Genomic DNA, 21740 nt, shown 5'->3' on the forward strand with positions numbered 1-21740 from the left:
AAGACATATTTAATGTATAAATGCGGATACACACTGCTGGAAATCTGGTAACTAACTGCATTTTTGAGTAAGAAAATGTCTTGACACTTTCCTTTGGATTATTTTCAACTCTGTATTAAATTAGAAAAATTATTGCTTAACAACACATACAGAATATTCCTCCCCATTTGAGACACAGTCTATTCTAAAGGGTTAAAACGTCCTGTCTAAATGAAGCAGGTGAAAAGGGCAGTGAACTGAGATGTAAAATCTTAAAAGTGGTCAGGTAAAGGTCACCCTTTGCCAGCTGGGTTTGACAATCATCAGCTTAAAAGGGCATGTCTGACTTCAGAGGGAAAATTGTTAAATATTTTGTTTAAAATAGAAATTGTAAGAAACAACCATTTTGAAAAACTATGTATTAAAAATGTAAATGAATGAAGCAACTGCATTCTCCTTTGCAACCACTCTTTAAAATCACCAATAACACTGGAAAATCAACCCCCAAATCTATTTAATTAAAATGGAAATTTTATTGAAATGATAAATATATTAAGAAATATTTTCAAATGCATCTACTAAATTAATGTTTTCATTCATAATTAAAAGTAGATAATCCAGTTCTGATTGGCTGACTGAACTATACTACTTAGAATTTTAGCTCTTGCTAATGTCAATTTTGAATTTATAATGTATCGACAAAAACAGACACTGGCATTACAGACATCTCATTTTATACCCTCTGTTCAATTCTGTCATTTAGAGGTTTCAGGTTTTTCTTTTCTTCCAGTTTCTTGTGAGTCAAAATTTATCAATTAGAGGTTGAAAGAATTCACTTATGTTTCTGAGACTTACATTAGTAAAAAATGGAAAAGACTGAATAAAGGAAAAAAATTACCGCAACTCAATTTTAAAAACCTGATTTCAAGTGAATCATTATATTAAATGTGTACCAAAAAACTCTCTGTACAGACAGGACAGTCAAGATAATTAAGATATATGGCTCTCACCCTCCCACTAACCTAGGAACTGGCAGACTAAATTAGACCATAACTAGAAATGATATTGTGTCACACACCAGTATAAGCCTTAAAAAAAGAAGCACCTTACCAAAATTGTAGTGACAACTACTGTTCTATTCTCAATGGCTGAAGTGTCATTTCCAAGTGTAGGTTCATGCTGAATCAAAACTAATTTATCCATGTCATTCCAGTAACCAACCTGCAAAACAAAATGTATATAATTTACAGTAGAGAAGTCTACATTCTGTATAATTACAAATATAAATGTTTATAAGAACAACAGAGTGATCCAAAGATAATTTTGTACCAAAGGAAGTGCTGTCACACTAACAGACAGGTGCATGGTGGTACGTAGCTAACACTTTGGGTTTACCATCTTGCACCACTTCTGCACAGAGTCAGACCTGGTATCACTGCCACTCAGCTGTTCCTGAATGATCTGAGCTACTTACTTTGACGAGAGGCACAAGTTAAATCCCATTTTCAATAGTTTGAAGCCTTCCTGGGGCATAAATGAGATGTAAGAACTTTTGCTCTCCACAAGAAAATTTTCATTCACTAATCCTCCAGATCTTCTGGTCTTAGATGGAGGAGTGAAAGACATCTGGATGACAGCTTTGCAATTCAATGGCTGATCTCAATTCCCTGCCCCATCATAGGCCTCCCAAGAGACCCCAGCCCAGGGAGTTACACCGGGCTCATTCCACTTAATTGCTGGCACTGACTTTTACTACCTACATGAGAAGCCCTGTTACTAAAGCTTTCTTTATACTCACTGGATAGACAGGCACCACCAGACAGTGACTCAGCTCATGCAGGATAAACAACCCTCCTAGAAAAGTGCTTGCTTCCCCCACTGACTCTAAAGCACGGTGAGAGTGACTTCACTCTAAAAGTACTTCTGGTAAGTGCCTACAGGGAGGTGGAACAAATCAGGTTTTCCTCTCCTTGGCTGCATTTAGGCTGCCACAACCCTTCCTAGAGTAGCCTTAAGGTGAAACAGGTGCCTTTGTTCATTGCTGGTGATGAACTACTCTAGAGCCAGGTTTCAATCACTCATTCTTGTATTCCCCTGGAGAAAAAAAAATTAAAAGTGGTGTGCCTGCAATCAGAAGCCTTCCCCTACATACAGACATCGGTCTTTTGCAGTGCACACCTCTTGTATTCAGTACAGCCTGCAGCTGTGCCCTGTGCATTGGTAGTGATGCTGCTGGGGTGCAAGGTATGAGTCAAAATCCTTGTGAGGGCCCAGGGATGCAGTACTTGCTGTTAAGACCAGATGGGATGAAGGCAGCCTGACAAAAGGAGATTCCCCTTCAAACTTTTATTGATGCTTTTGGGAGCTGCTCAATGAACACTTAAAACTCACCACATACCTCTAAAAGATCCCCACAGGCTATGTACTATGTCTTTGGATGGACAAAAGAAGATATGAGACCTAAAATACTTCCCTGTTTTTGTAAATCTTGGCCAGTTGGAATCTTACAGCACACTCATCTTCTCACTCCATGTGATGACATCATGTTTAGTATCTGTATCAGCAAGTGGTATTTCTGGATTTAGAGTTCCTCCTAATCATATAATGTTGCCCCAGGTGATGTTAGGTAGGAAAGGTCTTCCTGGGAAAGCTGTGTGCATGATGCTCCCAGTACAAGGCTGATGTCTATGAAATGGCAAGTGCTTCATGACAGTGGTCCCTTGTCTTGCTCTTACTTGGAGATGTCTAATTCCAACTTCCCACCAATCCTTTCAGCATGCCATACATAGGTCCCTTAGCTGAAGCTGCTCTCTCGCATCTAACCTGTGGCTCACTAGCAAACACCCTCCCTTCTCCCCTTCTTGCCATTCTCTTTTCTGCAACTAGATCACAGTTGTCTGTGGACCCTCTGACAACATTGCTGGGGAATGGCTCAGTGCCTGTTCCTCTGATCCGGCGCTGACAGCACTCAGCTCCATGTCAAACAGACAACATGAACAGAAACATGTCAGTAGAATAGTGCTCTAATTCCACCTAAAGGGGCTCTCCAGGTTGCTCAGAGCCTAATGAATTAAGAGACTTATCTTTTTTTCCAGGAAAGGTGCAGACAGCAGCAGTGATTTTTAAAGTTTCCTATCAAAGAAATGCAGTTGAAGCTGGCACAGTTCAGTTTTCAGAAGCACCTGGGGACCAGTCAGCAGCAACTCCCCCTTCCCTCCTTCCTCAACTAATGAGTTCATGAGACCAAGAGCTGGGAGAGAGGAACGCCTTGTCCATCTTACCAGAAGAGGAAAGGGAATTTTAGTGGGCTCCAGACAGAGCTCCAGGGTAACTGTCTGTGCCAAAGGACAGGCTGTGCCTTGGATGAAAAGACTTCAGTGTGATGGAAGCTGGCTAAGTCATCAAATCAGATATGTAGCCAACATTATTTCTAACATTTTTTGTAGAACCCAGTCTAAAATTCACTATCACATAGGATTCTGCCTCCATGATGTGGAAAAACATGATGTTCAGATCAATGCAGTGATGTGATATGAGAGTCTAGAAGTGCAGGGGAGTGCTTTGATTTCTGGTCTCACATGCATTAAAGAATCCTGTATATTCATAAAACAGTCAACTTTCCTCTTGATTTTTACATTTACTATTTCATTAATTTCCTTTTTGAAAAAAATTTATGGAGAGGCAAGTCATTTTAGCAGTCCCTAGAGCAGTGTGCAGACACACTCACCACAGAGAATTATAAACACATAAATAATTCAATATGAGTGAGTGAATATGATTGAATATCAGTGAATTTTTTTTTTCTATTAGTGAAGCAAACAAGTACAAACTCTTCCCATGCACAGCTTCTGGTATATTTAGTTGAAATGTTCCTTTTCTCCTTGCAATTGCTATTACAGGACAGCAGCCTTGATTTTAGGTGTCTGCAGCCAACAGGAAGCTTCACCATTGCTGATATAGTAGAGAGGGAGGTTTTCTTCCTAGCAGGATGCACTGCTAACAAATATTCTTTTTCATCCAGACAATCACAGAGTCACAGGTACAACTGATAACTGAAAATGTCAAGTTCTTGTCAAAAACTGTGACCAGCTAAAGACAGAATATGTATACCAAAACCCAGCAGTTTGGGAAGCTCATTGTAATAGTGAACATTTGGTTCTCATTGTGCAATTCCTCACTGCTGGGAAGTTCAGAAGGAAAGCAGAAAATGAATAATACACTGTGTTATAAAAGTAAGTACAATATGAAAATGCAGATAGAGATAAAGGAGGGTTTTGAGGAATGGCAGGCATTTTTTAAAGGAATTTTAGCTTGTGTGCATGAGTGTAAGCTTGCATGTGTGCATCTCAAACCTGTGCTAAAGTAACTCTGGAACTGGATTACTGAATAAATATGTAAGATGTATCATGGCACTTGTGTAAGTGTATAGATTCACAGTCACTGTAAGAGCACTAAATAATAATATGTTTTCCTATAAATACCTCAAATCCCCAACGAAAAAACCTCCTCAAAGGATAGGATTGAATTCAGCTGTTTAAGTACATCCAGTTCAATTTGAGTTTATAGCAGTTGCATCCACTTATACAGAGGCTGAATTTGTCTTTTAGGAAACAATATTGCAAAAATATGCCTCAAAATAAATTTGTCTCAACTGTTTGAATGAATAGTGCCATTTCTGAAGGCCCATGTGCCTTGCAGCAACCACTGAAGTGCTCCTGCTGAAGCCCACAAGTCATTAAGGGCAACAGAATACTCAAAATTTTTTACAGTCAATTTTTATGTTAGTTGCCCAAGTTGGAATTCAGGAGTTAAATCTTAAACTGTCTTATGCATGTACATATATATGTACATCCTTTGTTTACTTTTTTTCCCCTCTTTTTTTTTTAAGATCTTGGTGACATGATGAATGGTGAATGACAGAATCACAGAATGATTGAGGTGGGAAGGGACCTCTGGAGGTCATCTGGTCCAACACCCCTGCTCAACCAACAGCCAGTTGCCCAGGACTATGTCCAGACGGCTTTTGAATATCTCCAAGGATGGAGACTCCACAGCCTCCCTGGGCAACCTGTGCCAGTGCTTGGTCACCCTCACAGTAAAAAAAAGGTTTCCTGATGTTCAAAGGGAACCTCCTGTGTGTCAGTTTCTGCCCACTGCCTCTGGTCCTGGGCCTGGACACAACTGAAAAGAGCCTGGCTCAATCTTCTTTGCACCCTCCCTTCAGGTATTTGTACACATTGATAAGATCCCTCTTGAGCCTTCTCTTCTCCAGGGTGAACAGTCTCAGCTCTCTCAGCCTTTCCTCATAGGAGAGGTGTTCCAGTCCCTTCATCATATTTGTGGCCCTTTGCTGGACTCTCTCCAGTATGTCCATGTCTCTCTTGTACTGAGGAGCCCAGAACTGGACACAGTTCTCTAGATGTGGCCTCACCAATGCTGAGTAGATGAGAAGGATCACCTCCTTTGACCGGCTGCCAATACTTTGTCTAATGCAGCCCAGAATACTATTTGCCTTCTTTGCTGCAAGGGCACATTACTGGCTCATGTTCTACTTGGTGTCCACCAGGACCCCCAGTGCCCTTTCCGCCAAGTTCTTTTCCAGCTGGGTGGTCCTCAGCATATATTGGTTCCTGGGATTGTTCCTTCCCAGGTGCAGGACTTTGCGCTTCTCCTTGTTCAACTTCATGAGGTTCCTGTTGGCCCATTTCTCCAGCCTGTCAAGGTCCCTCTGGATGGCAGCATGACACCCTAGTATATCAGCCACTCCTCCCAGTTTGGTGTCATCAGCAAACTTGCTGGTGGCACACTCTGGCTCAGATCCAGATCATTAATGAAGACATTTAATGGGACTGGTCCCAGTTTTGACCCCTGGAGTACACCACTAGTTACTGGTCTCCAGTTAGACTTCAGCCCATGGATCACCACCCCCTGGGCCTGAACCTTCAGCCAGGTTTCAGTCCACCTCATCATCTGCTTATCCAGCCCACACACCAATAGCTTCTCTAGGAGGATCTTACAGGTCACAGTGTCAAAGGCCTTAGAGAAGTCCAGGTAGACAATATCCACTGCTCTCTCCTCATCTACCAGGCCAGTCATTTCATTCTAGAAGATTATCATGTTGATCAAGCATGACTTCCTTTTGGTGAAGTCAGCCATGCTGACTATTCATGATGATTTTCTTGTCCTTAATGTGCCTGGAAACGGTTTCCAAGAATAGCTGCTCCATCATCTTCCCAGGGAACGAGGTGTAGTTCCCTGGGTTCTCCATCTTGCCCTTCTTGAAGAGAGGAGTGACATTTCCTTTCCTCCAGTCTTCAGACACTTCTCCCAGTCGCCATGATCAACCAAAGATTATTGAGAGTGTCCTTGCAATGACATCTGCCAGCTCCCTCAGCACTTGTAGGTGCATCCCATAAGGCCTCATGGACTTATGTATGTCCAGTTGGCTTAAATATTCCCTGATCTGATCCTCTTCCACCAAGGGTACATGTCCCTTGCTCCAGCCTTTCTCCCTTGTCTCTGGGATGTGGGATTGCTGAAGGTGGGTCTTGCTACCAAAGACTGAAGCAAAGGCGGCATTCTGTACCTCAGCCTTTTCCATGTTCTGTGTACTCAGTTCCCCTGTTCCATTGAGCAAAGGGCCTACGTTTTCCCTAGTCATCCTTTTGTCACCTCTGTACATATAGAAGCCCTTCTTGTTGCCTTGGACATCCCAGGTCAGATTCAATTTCATTTGGGATTTAGATTTCCTAACTTTTCCCCTGGATGTTCAGGCAATGTTTCTGTATTCCTCCCAGGTTACCTATCTTTGTTTCTACCCTCTGTATGTTTCTTTTTTGTGTTTGAGTTTGGCTAGGAGCATTTTGTTTATCCATGCAGGCCTCCTGGTGTTTTTGCCTGACTTCTTATTCATTGGTATGGAACTCTTTTGAGCTTGGAGGAGGTGATCCTTGAATGAAGCAGCTCTCATAGGCCTCTTTTCCCTCCAGGGCCTTAACCCTTATCTTCCAAGCAGATCTTTGAGGAGGCCAAAGTCCACTCTCCTCAGGTGTGAGCTTGCTTTTCACCCTCCTCCCTGCCCTTAGGCTCCTGAACTCCACCATTTCATGCTCACTGCAGCCAAGACTGCCTTTGACCTTCACATCCCCAAGTTCCTCCTTGTTGGTGAGTAGGAGGTCCAGCAGACAACCTTTCCTCATTGGCTCCTCTATCCCTTGGAGGAATAAGTTGTTGTCAATGGACTCCAGGAACTTCCTGGATTGCTTATGTCCTGCTGTGTTGTTGCACCAGCAACATACTGGGGTGCTTGAAGTCCCCCATGATGACCAGGGCCTGTGAACATGAGGCTGCTCCTATCTGTCTATAGAGGACCTCATCCACTTGTTCTTCCTGGTCAGGTGGCATATAGCAGACACCCACTATAACATTACCTTGACCTGTCCTCTATTTAATCCTAACCCATAAACTCTTAGCTGGCTCCTCATCCATCCCCAGGCAGAGCAACATGCTCTCCAGCTGCTCTCTTACATACAGAACAATGCTCCCTCTGCATCTTCCCTGCCTCTCCTTCCTAAAGGTCCTGCAGCCCTCCACTGCAACACTCCAGTCACAGGAGCCATCCCACTACATCTCTGTGATCCTTCTCCTCACACCCTTTCCCCTCACCAGCAGGTTTTGTTATTGTTATTGTTCTGCAGACAAGAGTAAAGTAATAAATGCTGCATAAATGAAACTAATATGAGCATTGGTTATTTCCCATTTTGCTAAACTATATGGTAGTCTGCCTTTCACTAGCTGTGCTGTTTTGTAATGCTCTGTTCATATCCTTAAAGCTGTGGGCAACAAAAATCACTTTTCTAAAGATTAGAGGCATGCGTTACTCTGACTGGAAAGGCTAGTCCTGAAAAGATATTGCTGGGTGACTCATAAGTCACGTTACGTAGGACATGAGAAGAAGATATTAAAAGTGAAGGCCTCTTAGTTCAATTAAGTATAGCCATTTCTTACGTATTATATAGGATTTGTCAGGCTGGAGCACAGAATTGGTCCAATGATCACATATGAAATACTATGTAATACAGGAGAAATAAATTCTTGTGAGTAGCCAGATGTGTCAAAACTGTTACAGCTTGTTATATCAAAGAAAGACTGGCAATGGCTTAAGAGTGGCAGAGAGGCATGCCTGAAAAGGTAAGAAAAGCACCTTGGGACTCTATCACAGCACAGACATAGCTCCTGTATTTGCAGCCACCCTCCCCTTAAATTGCAGGCAAGAAGAGAGGGTGGGGACATCCCTGCAGTGGTGCCAGCCAGACACCTCTCCCAGAACAAGTGACAAATGTTGAAACAGAAACAACAGGCCACTTTTGGCAGTTTGCTGCCAAGCAAATTCCCTAATGAGTTACTGAAGTTGTGACCTGATTAACCACATCTTTTCCACCTTGTCTTCCCTCCTGTACAATTGGGAATTGGGAATGGAAAGGTCATATTTCACCATTTGCCTTGGAGGTACCCCAGTCACCCCTACATCCTCCTGGCTGTCAACAGTGCAGAGCAGAGCCAAAAAGGAAGCAGGAGTGGCAGCAAGGTCAGACACATTGCCTGACAGGAGACCCTGGGCTTCCCAAGAAAAAATGAAGACAGATTCACCTTTCCCAATTTATTCTTCAGCCATCTGTCATACTTTCAAAAGGCAACTGCACCAATACATTCCATACACAGGCACATGCTTTGCTTTGGTCTACAGCTTTACACTGTGATGCACTGGCAGTTTGTTCATCGCAGTGTGTAATTCTGCTCTGGGTCTGTAGTTTAACACTGCCTCCTCATCACTCTGGTATGTAACTGTCTTTGGGAACGCATAGTTCACCTGGGACACTATTTACTGGGCTTGTCACCTCTGGCCCGATAGCAGAAGACTATTTAATTCAATTCTGATTGCCTTGACCCTACTCAAGCGGCCATGATTCTCCTATTCACCATCACCTTCTCACTTTTTCTTGTTCTGATGACCCTGTAAACAAAACAGGCCATAGTGCCTCCAAAGAAAATAAAATCCTTGACCCTGAGTGCATTTTCTGCTCTTTATTTGTTTTACACTACGGGAAGTGGACAAATTTCAGCACAAAAGAGAAAGGGTTAACAAAGTACCCAGGCTTATCTTTTCAAAGAGATTGGTCTGAGTGATAAGCTATATGCATTCAGACATGGAGGATCTGCTTAGGCATATATTAATGTGCATTTGCCTAAGTTGCTTACAAGCAACCAAACACATAGGGTTAGATACTGCACTTAATTTCAGAAAATATAAGTATTCAGGGCATTCTCTCTTCCTCCTCTCTCCTCTCCTCTCCTTTCCCCCTTAAAAGCTGTATGTTAGTTACAGCCTATGATTCATGTTTACACAGAATGTATAAATGACCCTGCCTAAAAATGCCAGTAATTTGTAAGATAGAAATCTTTGGATAAGATACAAGAAATAGCTACTATCCAGACTTCTGACCATTTTCCATCACCCAGCAGCCTAGCAACATGCCATCCAGCTGGTTTTCATTAGTATGCTTGATAGACTGACATCCCACCTCTCCAAGATGCACACTTGTTTTTGTGTTCCCCAATGTGTTGCACTGAATAATAGTATCTAGTAGAAAATGCAGTTTAAATCTGCTTCCACCAGAAATATTATCCATGTATTCAATATATTATCCTTTTTTTAAACCACACGGAGTCCAGTTTAATGTGTTTGCATAATCATTTCATCCTACATGACTCATTTATGTATCAGGATAGTAAACAATGTCGGCATGTACCTTCCGAGGGCCTGTGTTTTTCAGCTCAAAGACATCCATGGTGTAGTTGACTCTGCGACCATAGTGGTCAAACTGAACGTTCCCTGTCAATCCTTGTATTCGAACCTACAAATGGAAGAAAAAGCACGATGAAGATCCAGCCTTATATTCTTTATTTCAGATGTCACAGAGCAGTGAAAGTTATCCTAGCTGTGTCCTTAGGTTACCATTACAACACCGCTCCAGAATAGACAGGCATTATAAAGCAAGAAAGTTGGCTACTTTTCCTCTGTATTCCTTTTTCCTGTCAAACCATCCTCAAAATAGGCTTAGATATGCCAGTATCTGAGGGCTAACAAAGACACACAATGGACCTTCTCTTCTTTTATGCTGTGGAGCTCAACACTTTCCAGCTGCAAGTCCTAAAGAGAAGTACATTTTTTACCATTCTCATCAGTGCTGCAAAACATTTTGGATCACATGAAATAAACCTAAAGGATGTTTGTCCTGAGCTCATATATATTTTTAGCTTACACTCTGGTGGATTAAATGTATAAATTGAGTATACATTGCTCATCAAAGTAAACTTGACAACAAACTTGGCCCCAGCAAAGCAATTTGCTATCACAGAAGATGGGCGACATGCATAGGGCCTGAAAAGAGTGTTTTCAAAGCCTCAGTGTGGAGGACAGATGTAAAACCACAAGACTGACTGGCAGTTTTCCACCACCTGTGTCTCCGCTGAAACCAGAACTCTTTGTTTTTCTTTCAGCGCTTTACTGCCTCACCGAAGGAAACCCAGACTGTGGTCCTCATGCCAAAGAAGACATGGCCATATTGCTGCTGGCTTTGATTGTATCAGGATCTGGCCATACAAACTTCTTTGGCTGGATTTGAAGGCTCATGCTGTCTGCCCTAACACAGAAGCCTGACTTCATGCTTCTCACAATTGTTACAGATCTGTGCTCTGCACAGACTATGTGAAGCACACAAAATGCTTTATTTCTATCCCTGAGTCAGGATGTGGATTTAAACCACTTACTCCTACCTCTGTCTATTTCTATCTCTGCTGATTTTTCTCCAGGACTGAAACCTTGGCTTCCAGGCACAGAGCTGCCAGATCTGTCAGCAGTCACTTCTCAGCAGTTTCTCCTGAGTGGAGCCTGCTCATTTGCAATGATTTAAATTCTACTGCGGGATTTTATTTTCTTACTGTCCCATTCAAAGGAAAGGCTAAATCATCTTGACAGAGATCTGGAACTTTCTAGGCATCCATATTCATCAGGAATTCAAAATCCTGACATCAGAGAACAACAGCTCTGGGTTATTTCTTTTTAAAGAAAAAAACACTACCTATGTGATTTCCCTGGGAGAAATCTACTTTTATTCAAGATGACAGAAACATATTTGAAAAGTTATATTATGTAGCTATACCTTTTTTCCTTAAATGACAATATCTGTACACCCAGGTTATATGCAAAAGCAACAGATGAGCTCACCAGTTCAGTGGAGGAAGTCCCAACTATCTTAATAGAACTAATAGTGGTTTCAAACAGTAGCAGTTCCCCTCTGCCTTCATTCCAAGTTATAAAACAGAATAGCCCCAGCTGTTTCCAGATGGCAACTGAAAAATAAATTTCTCCTCTCCTGTTGCTACCATTGTGTATAATAGCTTCTAAATCATATAGTGTATAACTAGTATCCTATATTCACAAAGATCACTAGAATAAAGCCTACCCTTACCTGTTTTAATGTCCTCTCCATATCAATTCCTTGACCCCATGGGGCTGCAGGGTTAGCAAGACAATCACCAGCATTTCCTCTCCTTGAAATATCAATTTTCTGTCTTCTAAGATTACGGAAAGTTTCAGCCATCACAAGTACTCCATCGTATGTTAATGCCGATGTATACTAAATAGATGGACAAACACACAGCTTTAGAGTTGGCATGTCTTTACAAATGTCAGCTGTCTCAGATATTTCTAGTTTGATTCATTATGCAGCAGTTTCTATACCTCCATTTAGAAAAAACTCTTCTCAAAATCAAAAGCAATTTTGTCTAAAGCACAAATGCAGGACTGAGAAGAGTACTTTTCAGTAGCTCCAGCTTTAAAACTATTTCTTAAGGGTAGAGAAAACTGCCTCTGAAGAATTATTAAAAGAAACAAATTGACCTGGAGATATTCAAGTCTTAATTTTTTTTTCCAGTTGTCTCATATGTTAGGGAATAACCCCACCCACCCAACTTACTCAAAAGAAAAGAAAGAAACAGTAACTCACTGAGAAAATACAACAGAAAAAATGCACGGCTGCTGAGCAGACATCCAGGCTATTGGAATTGTTAAGAATGATCAAGGGTACATTCTTCCTATTGGAAAATCTATGTTGGCTCTCTGAATGACACAGGGCACTGAACGGTCTGTATTTCTACACTACCTACAGTAACTGCTTTAGGTTAAGAACATGCCAAATGAAATGTGTAGGGCCAAGTCTTCAACAGATGTTAGCCTGGAGCCACGTAAACAAAGGGGCATTTACTCAGTATGATCCTCTGATGAACATACTGTGCCAGGAGAAGTTGTTCACATGCCCAGGGCTGCTACTGATATGCCCTGTAACTTCCAAAATTTAAATTCACTTATTCAAGTCTAATTTCCTTCCTTTTCTTTGTCTTGCATACTATAAGCTCTCTGGGACATGGCTTATTTTTATAATCTCAAATTTTGGTTATCCATAGGTGAATTATGTGCGATTCAGATTAATCATGCTGACTTCTCAGGAGGAGGCAGCACAATCCTGTTCATGTTGCAAGGAGTCCTCTAGGCTAAATCGTTCCTGTCACCAGTATGTGGGGATGTCTGCACTCCATAGCCCACAGCATCCTTGTTTTTTTTTTTCCTCCAGAACAAAAATTTTTTGAATATTGACCGTATTATGCAGCTATGCTTTGTATTATCCATGTTGATACTTTCTCTACACTTTGCCAACCTACCACTATCCCAGCCAAGGGAGGGCTGATTGCTTATCTTTGCACGGTGCCCAGCACAAAGGAGCCCAGTCTCAACTAGGTCTGATATGCATTAGTACATATAATAACAGAACTATTTTGATGAAGTCATATTTATAGCTATGTTGTGATTTGCCTGCCAAAAAAATTATAGGTGAGAGAAATACTTTGTTATCCATCTGCAAGGGATTAGGATAGAGGAACGCTGGGATGTAATTTCACCGTAAGATTGTGCCTGAAAGTGATTACTACACCAGGTTTTGAGGTGGATAGAATTTCCAGAGGAAATTCCAAATGAAATTTAAGGGTAGTAAATTTGCAATTCTGGTTATACCCCATATATAGAAGAATTCAGCTGTTGGGAAAGCTCTGCACTCTGAGTGAATCTAGATAATTAGACTAATTCATGTAAAATTTGTTGAAATTAAGTTGTCAGTTAAGCATTTGACCTTTAATTCCTGTCAGTAAAGGGGTAAAGTTGGAGACTAAGTGACAAAAGACATTAAAGTACATCAGGGAAATGTGTTGCAGTTTGTGTTTCTATCATACAGTCATAAGGATGGGCATAATTAGTCGCCAGTAATAGTAAGATAAATTGTCTTCTCCTCTGCCTAAATATTAACATCTTTATTCATATATTCAACAATGTTAATCAGAAATTAGAATACTTGAGTGATATCTTTGGTAGTGCTTCAGATCATCCAGTACCTTTGGTGGGGTCTCGGATCCTGGGTATTCTCTCTGGTCCAGCTTCTTCCAGCGCTGCATCAACTTAGTTACCATCGGGGTACTGAAATCTACTAGTTGAAATCCAGTCACATTGGCTCCTCCATGCATAAATCTCTCCAGAGAAATATCTTTGAATCCCTGGAAAATCAATTTAAGATTTTGTTTGTCCTTGTACACCACTGTGGGTCCAATCTGTTCTAGGTCAGCAAGGCAGCATAAAGAATGTACAGCAGCAGGTGTCCATTAGAAGCCAAGACTTAAAACCAGAGAATAATGTTGAACCTTTTTTCATAATTTCCATTTGTGTAATAAAGAATGAAACAAAACTAAGAAATAAATTTCCCACATTACTGCTAGTGTGGTCTTGACAGCTAAGCAACACATTGCTGGGAATGGCAGACAGTTTTTGAAGAAATGCCTTTGGCGAATCAACCGAAAAGTGCCTCCAGAATATTAAAACCTTAATCCAATTTCCATCAAAGTTGGCAGATTTGAGTAAGCACTGTACTAGTGTTTTAACCAATGCATCCCTGTTTCTTTGCATGTTTGCAAAATGAACACTATTATATAAATACATTTATTCCAGGACTCATTGTTTAGGCTGAAGGTATCTGAGATAATGAGATAATATAATGGACATTAGAAGGCAGAGACAGCACATGAGGATCTCACTGTTAGTGCAAGGAAAATATAAGATCAGAATCACACTTTTGTGAAATATGATGGTGATAGCTCTCAGATCTGCTATATATTTAAAGCCTAGAGTGACCCCCAACACTGAAAGAAAAAGTAAAGTACATATACTTCCTGACTTACTACTTTCTCAGGCTAATCTTTTCAGCACATATAAAGATGAATTCTTTAGTAAAATTTGCCGTTAGAGACAACTGAACTTCAAGAAACTGCATAATGCAAACTTCTAAAGCAAGCTAAGAAGCAAGTATGAATCTTTCTGGTCTTTTCCTATCTGCTATGTTTAATGCTAGCTCAGAGGTCTCTTATTTTTATTTTCTTAAATTCCTCTGATGGGCATTTATCAGTGCAAACAGAAGTGTATTATCACACTTAAAAAGGAAAGATTTAGGGAAAAAAAAAAAGTGGGGTACTGACTCAATACCACAGGGAAAAAAACTGTTAAGGACAGAGATTTGATTTATGTCCTAAAGGATACTGGCAGTAAATATAAAAGGTGGTGCATCAGGAAGTCATATTACCCACATTATTGAACAGCTAGAAGATAGCAATGTGTGCCCCTTCTGAAGCAGATGAATGGATGTGTCTGTCACCACTGTATATCCCAGTAGCAGTTCACTGCAACATCTGGATCTTTGTTTACAGCAACTATTTTGCATGGGAAAAATTACTTGGGGAACTATAAATTTGTAATGCTGAAAATCTAATTTGTAAGACCTAAGAGAATAGACATGTTTCATTAAAATGCCTGAGGTCTTCAAAATAATCTGAAGTGATCTTAAGTTAAGGTACAAGTACAGCAAAGCACAATAAAATATTCCATGTCAACTAAAAGTCCTTGAGTAGAGTAAAAAGAAAACAATTTAAAGCATACATTAGACTCTGTTCTACATTGACTATGCTTGGACATGCAGGTATTTCAGCATAAAGAATGGGTTATTTTAATAATAAAATATTGCATGTACTCTTTCTTTGCCCTCTTCTGAACATTATCTCTGTGAATGTGCAGTTTAGACTTAGAGCGAAAATACCGAACTAGTAATTTTACTGGAAATAGCTGATCTTACAACTAAATGAATGTTCCCTGGAGAATGTAGAAAAGTTACCTCAAGAATTGTTATGTTAGTAATATTAAAAAGATGAGTCAAAAATCATATAGTGTAGTTCTGTAAATTCTAATTCAGCCACAAGATACACTTAGCAGTCCTTTATGCTACATTGATTTTGATAAAATTTAAGAGAGTAACATTGTGCCCTTCTGGTCTAGATGGCTGTAACAACAAACCCAAGCTCTTTTACACACCATAAAGAATGTATTATGCACAACCACGTTACTGACAAATGGCAAATGTTGCGTGAAGTGCTATAACTTCAAAGTAAAACTGAGTGTTTCACTTACCGAGCAGGGTATAATTCTAGAAAAGTATCTTACCAGGTTGGCAACAATATAATGGTATCCTTTAACATGCTTTCCCACGCTCACAATCTGTGGGAGAGAAATCAGAAAGAAAGAAGAAAGAACAATGTCATATTGTTTTCTCTAGAAATGTGTCTTCATACCCAGATAGATATAAATTCTGAAATATGTAACATCAGTAATATAATTTTGAGAGTCTTTCTCCTATAAGGTAGCTATAACTTTTCAGATGCTTAATCATTGGAAAAAGTTAAAATCAAAGTGCGTAAAGTAATGAACTGGTAATCTGAGTGTCTTCCGTATGATTGAAAATGTTACTGTAGTATACTATTTTATCAAATAGAGGAATTATCCATGGGATACAAGTTCAGGAGGAGGAAGTCACACATTAGCCAAAAAGCCTGCCTGCTGATATACCTTTTAATTTTAAATAAATGTGGAATTTATGAATCAAACTGGGTTTTCATCTCTTGGGATCAAAGCTGTTTGCCCTTGAGGTGGTCAAGTACTATGAGTGTTATTCAGCAATTAGTAATACGCTAAAGACTTTGGGAACAGGCACGAGCAAGCACAGAGCAAGAATGGACAGCGAGGCTTTAACCCTTGAGTGTTTAAACGAAATATAACATCAAGTGATGCAAAAAGGAAACAACCATGATGTGCAGCTGCTACTGACTTGGCAAGATCAACCACAGGGTTTAGACAAAAACTACGTCAACCCACGCCTTGTATCAATATTATTGCCATTCCTATGATGGAATGCCTCTTATTTAATGTGCTGAAAATAAAAAATTAAGAAAGAATATTATGTCAGTAGAAAATGGTGTTAATAGCCTCATTATAGATTAAAGCTGTTTTTACCAAAGAAGCTAACAGTAATACCTGCAACACGCAGCTTGCATTTAATACCAGTAAAGGGTCCTTTTAACACTTATTTTTGATAGTGTACCACTCATTTAGAAAAAGTCTGCTTGCAGCCCAAATATGTGAGTTTTTTTCTCCTCAGGTACTCATCTCCACAAAGCATTTCAGCTTCCTTCCAAATGAATAATTAAAATACAGGTAAAATTTTTCCATACAGTGCAGGTTACTCTATAAGTAATGGGAAATTTACAGATCTGTCTCCTTTCCTGCTTTGAAATCTCAGCTGTAAGCCCTGTGCTGAAGAGTTGGCAACCTCTTGTCTTCATGGATTGCGCCTCATGTTCAAAAGACAGAACAAACATTCACTAAGCCTTGCAGCCCCTTTTCCCAGTACAGCAAAAAATGATTAATATTGCACTTTGGAGATGAGAGACAAGTTGCTGAAGGACTAAATAATTTGGCCACAGACACTCAAGGATCGAGGATCTAAACCTGGATTAAGACTTGGAAATGCTTGATTCCCGGCTGTTGATCCAGTAAGTCAATTTGCTTCTACAACAGAGTGGAAGGGAAAATCAAAGGGATATGGCATAAGCATCTTGTCAGAACTGTTTTGGTTTAATTTAATTATTTTAAAGTAATAAAGTGAATAAGCAATTTTTCTGTTATACTTTTGTTCTTCTTGCTTCCCAACCTCTATTGCGTATTTTTAGTCTGTAGATAAAATGATCATATCTAAAAAGCAAAACGTAAGCTAAAAAAAACCCAAACAAGACACTATACCCCCCAAGCCATGACCAGATTGTCACCCTTCACATAAATGAATTGCTTATTTTGGACCCAGTCAGCCTCCCGTTAAGATCAGTGATTAAATACCATTGCTACCATTTTACTGGGGGGTGGCAGAGAGCAAGAGGCTGAAATCACATTTTTCCTTATCGCCAACTCAACCCACGAGGAGGGTGCTGTCAAGCCATTTTTTTGCACTGAATACAAAGGGTTCAGATCCCTGCTGGCACAAGGAGAGAGTTCAATGGTTTCAATGGGGATGTGATCCCTGACACCAATAACACTTTTACATCTGTACTCCTTCAGCAATACATGGTAATGAAAACACGTTTGCCTCCCCGTTACAAGGAAACTGATATAGATTAAAAACTCGCACATTTAAATAACTATAGCATCAGAGTTTGAATGTAAGAGGACTGACATGATTTAAGATGCACATGACATGATAACTGTGCTCCAGATCCTCAGCTTGGCCAAATCACTGCAACTCCCTTCAAGCTCTTGGAAGCTGATGTAGCTTTGGCAATTAACACCCTTAGTGATCTGTTCCCTGGTTTGGTTTGGTAACACAAATTGTGATGATTGTGGCAATGTATCAGTCAAATAAAACAAGCACATGATCAACCTGCAACCTTTGAAGTACGTAAGATACATGTCCATACTTGTCACAGTCAAAATGAGTAAATACTGCAAATGATTAACCAGATTTGCTTCTGTGCTTGTTCCTAGCAAATGCATGTAGAAATGACTGTGGAATTCCTGGATTTAAGATGAACAATACAGAATATTTTTGAAAAAAAAATTGAAATTTTCAGTGTATTCTCTCAAAACTTGTCTCTTAGAGTGAGTAATAAAGGTACGCATTTATGTATCATCTAGTTGTCTTAACTTCCTTTACAGTCACTGGAAAGAGCAGGCACTTTGAGGAAATGATTCATCTTATCCTAAAGCACATGTCTAAAATTAATTAGACAGCTTGTGCCCTGAAAGTGCATATTTTTCTGCACTGACTAGAAAAAGAGTTGATGATGATCAGCTCTGATGTAGACACCTAAATTTTATAACCCTAATGTTAACTGAGATGAATTTCACCCTAAGAATGCTGATCATGCAGACAGACAAGACAATAATGCTATATTGCTTGTATTTCCAACCAAGACTGGACGCAATTCTGATTTTGAATTTGAAAATGTTTATGGTTATTGATCACACACAGTTTGCAAACCAGGAATTGCGTATGATTTAAGAAAAAAGTGCCTGTTTAGTGAAACAGCTTTCTGTGAGCATCTCATACTTTTGAATCTCCAAAATATATATATAGTCACCTTTTCCTCTCAAATACCCAAAGCTGCAATTATAATCTTTAAAATAGGATATGAATTCTCACTACCTGAAGAACTACTTTTCTTTACACTGTACTTCTGCACTGAGATAAATTGAGGCAATGAACTTAAGTCCTACATAACAAGAGAAGGAGTTTCTGACAGCTACTCAATCTGGAATGCAAACTCTTACACTCTCTTTCTCTATTCTTTAACTGGTTAGCAGTGACTAGAGCTGTAACAGAGATGACACCTCAACCATTCCATACACATAACAGTAGATATTGCCCTGAACGACAAACTAAACAGATAAATGCTGGTGAGTGAGGGAAGAATATTTTTCTTTTATGGCAGAGCAGAGAGGGAAGTTAAAAGAACCAGCAAATATATCCTGAAAGGGGAAAACAGGACTGAGATTTTGACAGATGAGAGAGTGTTCCAGAAAGCCTTTGCTGCAGAAGTTCATTAAGTCTGGGGGCACCTTAAAAACCCAGGTATGTCCTTGTGTACCATCCCACTGTCTAGATCAACCAACACAGCTGTCTAGATCCTGCTCTTTAGATCAACCAACAGCTGGAAATACAACACAGCAGTGAGTAAACAATCTAGGAGGTTCCTGGAGTGTGTGGAAGATAACGTCTTGACACAGCTGGTGGGTGAGCCAACCAGGGGAGGAGCCTTGCTAGATCTGTTATTTACAAACAGGGAAGGACTGGTGGGAGGTGTGATGGTCGGAGGCCGTCTTGGGCTTAGCAACCATGAAATGATAGAATTTTCAATTCTTGGTGAGGCAAGGAAGCTGGTCAGCAAAACCACCACTATGGACTTCCGGAGGGCAAACTTTGGCCTCTTCAAGGCACTGGTTGAGAGAGTCCCCTGGGAGACAGTCCTGAAGGGCAAAGGGGTCTAGGAGGGATGGACATTCTTTAAGAAGGAAATCTTAATGCCTCAGGACCAGGCTATTCCCATGTGCCGCAAGTCAAACCACCGAGGAAAACGACCAGCCTGGCTGAATGTGGAGCTTTTGCTAGGACTCAAGAAAAAAAGGAGAGTTTATCATCTCTGGAGGAAAGGGCGGGCAACTTGGGAGGAGTACAGGGATCTTGTTAGGTCATACAGAGAGAAAATTAGAAAGGCAAAAGCTCAGCTAGAACTAAATCTGGCCACTATTGTAAGGGACAACAAAAAATGTTTTTACAATATGTTAACAGTAAAAAGAATCCCAAGGAGAATATCTATCCTTTAATGGATACAGAAGGGAACGTAGCAACCAGAGATGAGGAAAAGGCTGAGATACTTAATGCTTTCTTTGCCTCAGTCTTTAATAGTGAGTCCAGTTATCCTCAGGGTACTCCACCCCTTGAGCTGGAAGGTAAGGATGAAGAGCAGAATATACCCCCCTTAATCCAGAAGGAAATAGTTAGTGGCCTACTACGCCATCTGGACATTCACAAGTCTATGGGACCTGATGGGATCCATCCAAGAGTACTGAGGGAACTGGCAGAGGTCCTTGCCAAGCCGCTCTCTATCATCTATCAGTGATCCTGGTCAACAGGGGAGGTCCCAGAGGACTGGAGGTCGGAGTGTGACTCCCATTTACAAGAAGGGTCGGAGGGAGGATCTGGGGAACTACAGGCCTGTCAGCCTGACCTCGGTTCCGGGGAAGATTATGGAACGGTTTGTCTTGAGAGCGCTTACATGGCAAGCCCAGGATAAGGAGGGGATCAGGCCCAGTCAGCATGGGTTTACGAAAGGCAGGTCCTACTTGACCAGCCTGATCTCCTTCTGTGACCAGGTGACCCGCCTAGTGGATGAAGGAAAGGCTGTGGATGTTGTCTACCTCGACTTCAGCAAGGCCTTTGACACTGTCTCTCATGGCATACTCCTTGAGAAGCTGGCGTCTCGTGGCCTGGATAAGTGCACCCTTCGCTGGGTGAAAAACTGGCTGGCTGGCCGGGCCCAGAGGGTTGTGGTGAATGGGGTGAAATCCAGTTGGCGGCAGGTCACAAGTGGTGTTCCCCAGGGCTCGGTGTTGGGCCCTGTTCTGTTTAATATCTTTATCGATGCTTTGGATGAGGGGATCGAGTGCACCCTCAGCAAGTTTGGAGACGACACCGAGTTGGGAGGCAGGGTCGATCTGCTTGAAGGTAGGGAGGGTCTACAAAGAGATCTGGACAGGCTGGATCGATGGGCTGAGGCCAATTGTATGAAGTTCAACAAGGCCAAGTGCCAGGTCCTGCACTTTGGTCACAGCAACCCCATGCAGCGCTACAGGCTTGGGGAAGAGTGTCTGGAAAGCTGCCTGGAGGAAAAGGACCTGGGGGTGTTGGTCCTGAGTATGAGCCAGCAGTGTGCCCAGGTGGCCAAGAATGCCAACGGCATCTTGGCTTGTGTCAGAAATAGTGTGGCCAGCAGGAGCAGGGAGGTGATTGTTCCCCTGTGTTCGGCACTGGTGAGGCCGCACTTTGAGTACTATCTTCAGTTTTGGGCCCCTCACTACAGGAAAGACATTGAGGTGCTGGAGCGTGTTCAGAGAAGGGCGACCAAGCTGGTGATGGGCCTGAAGCAGAAGTCTTATGAGGAGCGGCTGAGAGAACTGGGGCTGTTTAGTCTGGAGAAGAGGAGGCTGAGGGGAGACCTTATCGCTCTCTACAACTACGTGAAAGGGGGTTGTAGTGAGGTGGGTGCTGGTCTCTTCTGTCAGGTGGCTGGAGATAGGACAAGAGGAAATGGCCTCAAGTTGAGGCAAGGGAGATTTAGGTTAGATATTAGGTAAAATTTTTTTACTGAGAGGGTTGTCAAACATTTGGTATAGGCTGCCCAGGGAAGTGGTTGAGTCACCATCCCTGGAGGTATTCAAAAAGCGAGTGGACAGGGTACTTCAGGATATGGTTTAGTGGGCATGGTTGATGGTTGGACTCGATGATCTTGAAGGTCTTTTCCAACCTAAATGATTCTATGATTCTATGATTGTGTACCCCTAAATTCAGACCAAAGGGCCAAGCTCAGTTACAGTCCAAACAGAGGGCAGAGTTGCATCACCCAACATCTACATTAGCAAGTAGCGAAGTCCATAGGATAGGATCTGTACAACAAAAGGTGCTAAGGAGCTGGCATCCATAGCATGCATGTTTCAGGGTTTTACTCTGGAC

At 41.2% G+C, this 21740-nt stretch overlaps 1 protein-coding gene across 3 annotated transcripts in view; it reads right to left on the bottom strand.

Annotated features, from left to right (window-relative positions):
- GRIA4 (glutamate ionotropic receptor AMPA type subunit 4) overlaps window positions 1–21740 on the bottom strand; it is a 240424-nt gene that overhangs the window by 64494 nt on the left and 154190 nt on the right. For all 3 annotated transcript variants that reach the window (XM_075050019.1, XM_075050020.1, XM_075050021.1), the window contains exons 5-9: window positions 15629–15682; window positions 13483–13641; window positions 11511–11678; window positions 9789–9893; window positions 1090–1200 (exon numbers count right to left, since the gene is read on the bottom strand). In XM_075050019.1, the coding sequence (XP_074906120.1) occupies window positions 1090–1200; window positions 9789–9893; window positions 11511–11678; window positions 13483–13641; window positions 15629–15682 (597 nt within the window). The remainder of the gene's footprint in view (window positions 1–1089; window positions 1201–9788; window positions 9894–11510; window positions 11679–13482; window positions 13642–15628; window positions 15683–21740) is intronic.

This window comes from Buteo buteo, chromosome 18, assembly GCF_964188355.1.
Source record: "Buteo buteo chromosome 18, bButBut1.hap1.1, whole genome shotgun sequence".
In the NCBI taxonomy this organism is placed as follows: Eukaryota; Metazoa; Chordata; class Aves; order Accipitriformes; family Accipitridae; genus Buteo; species Buteo buteo.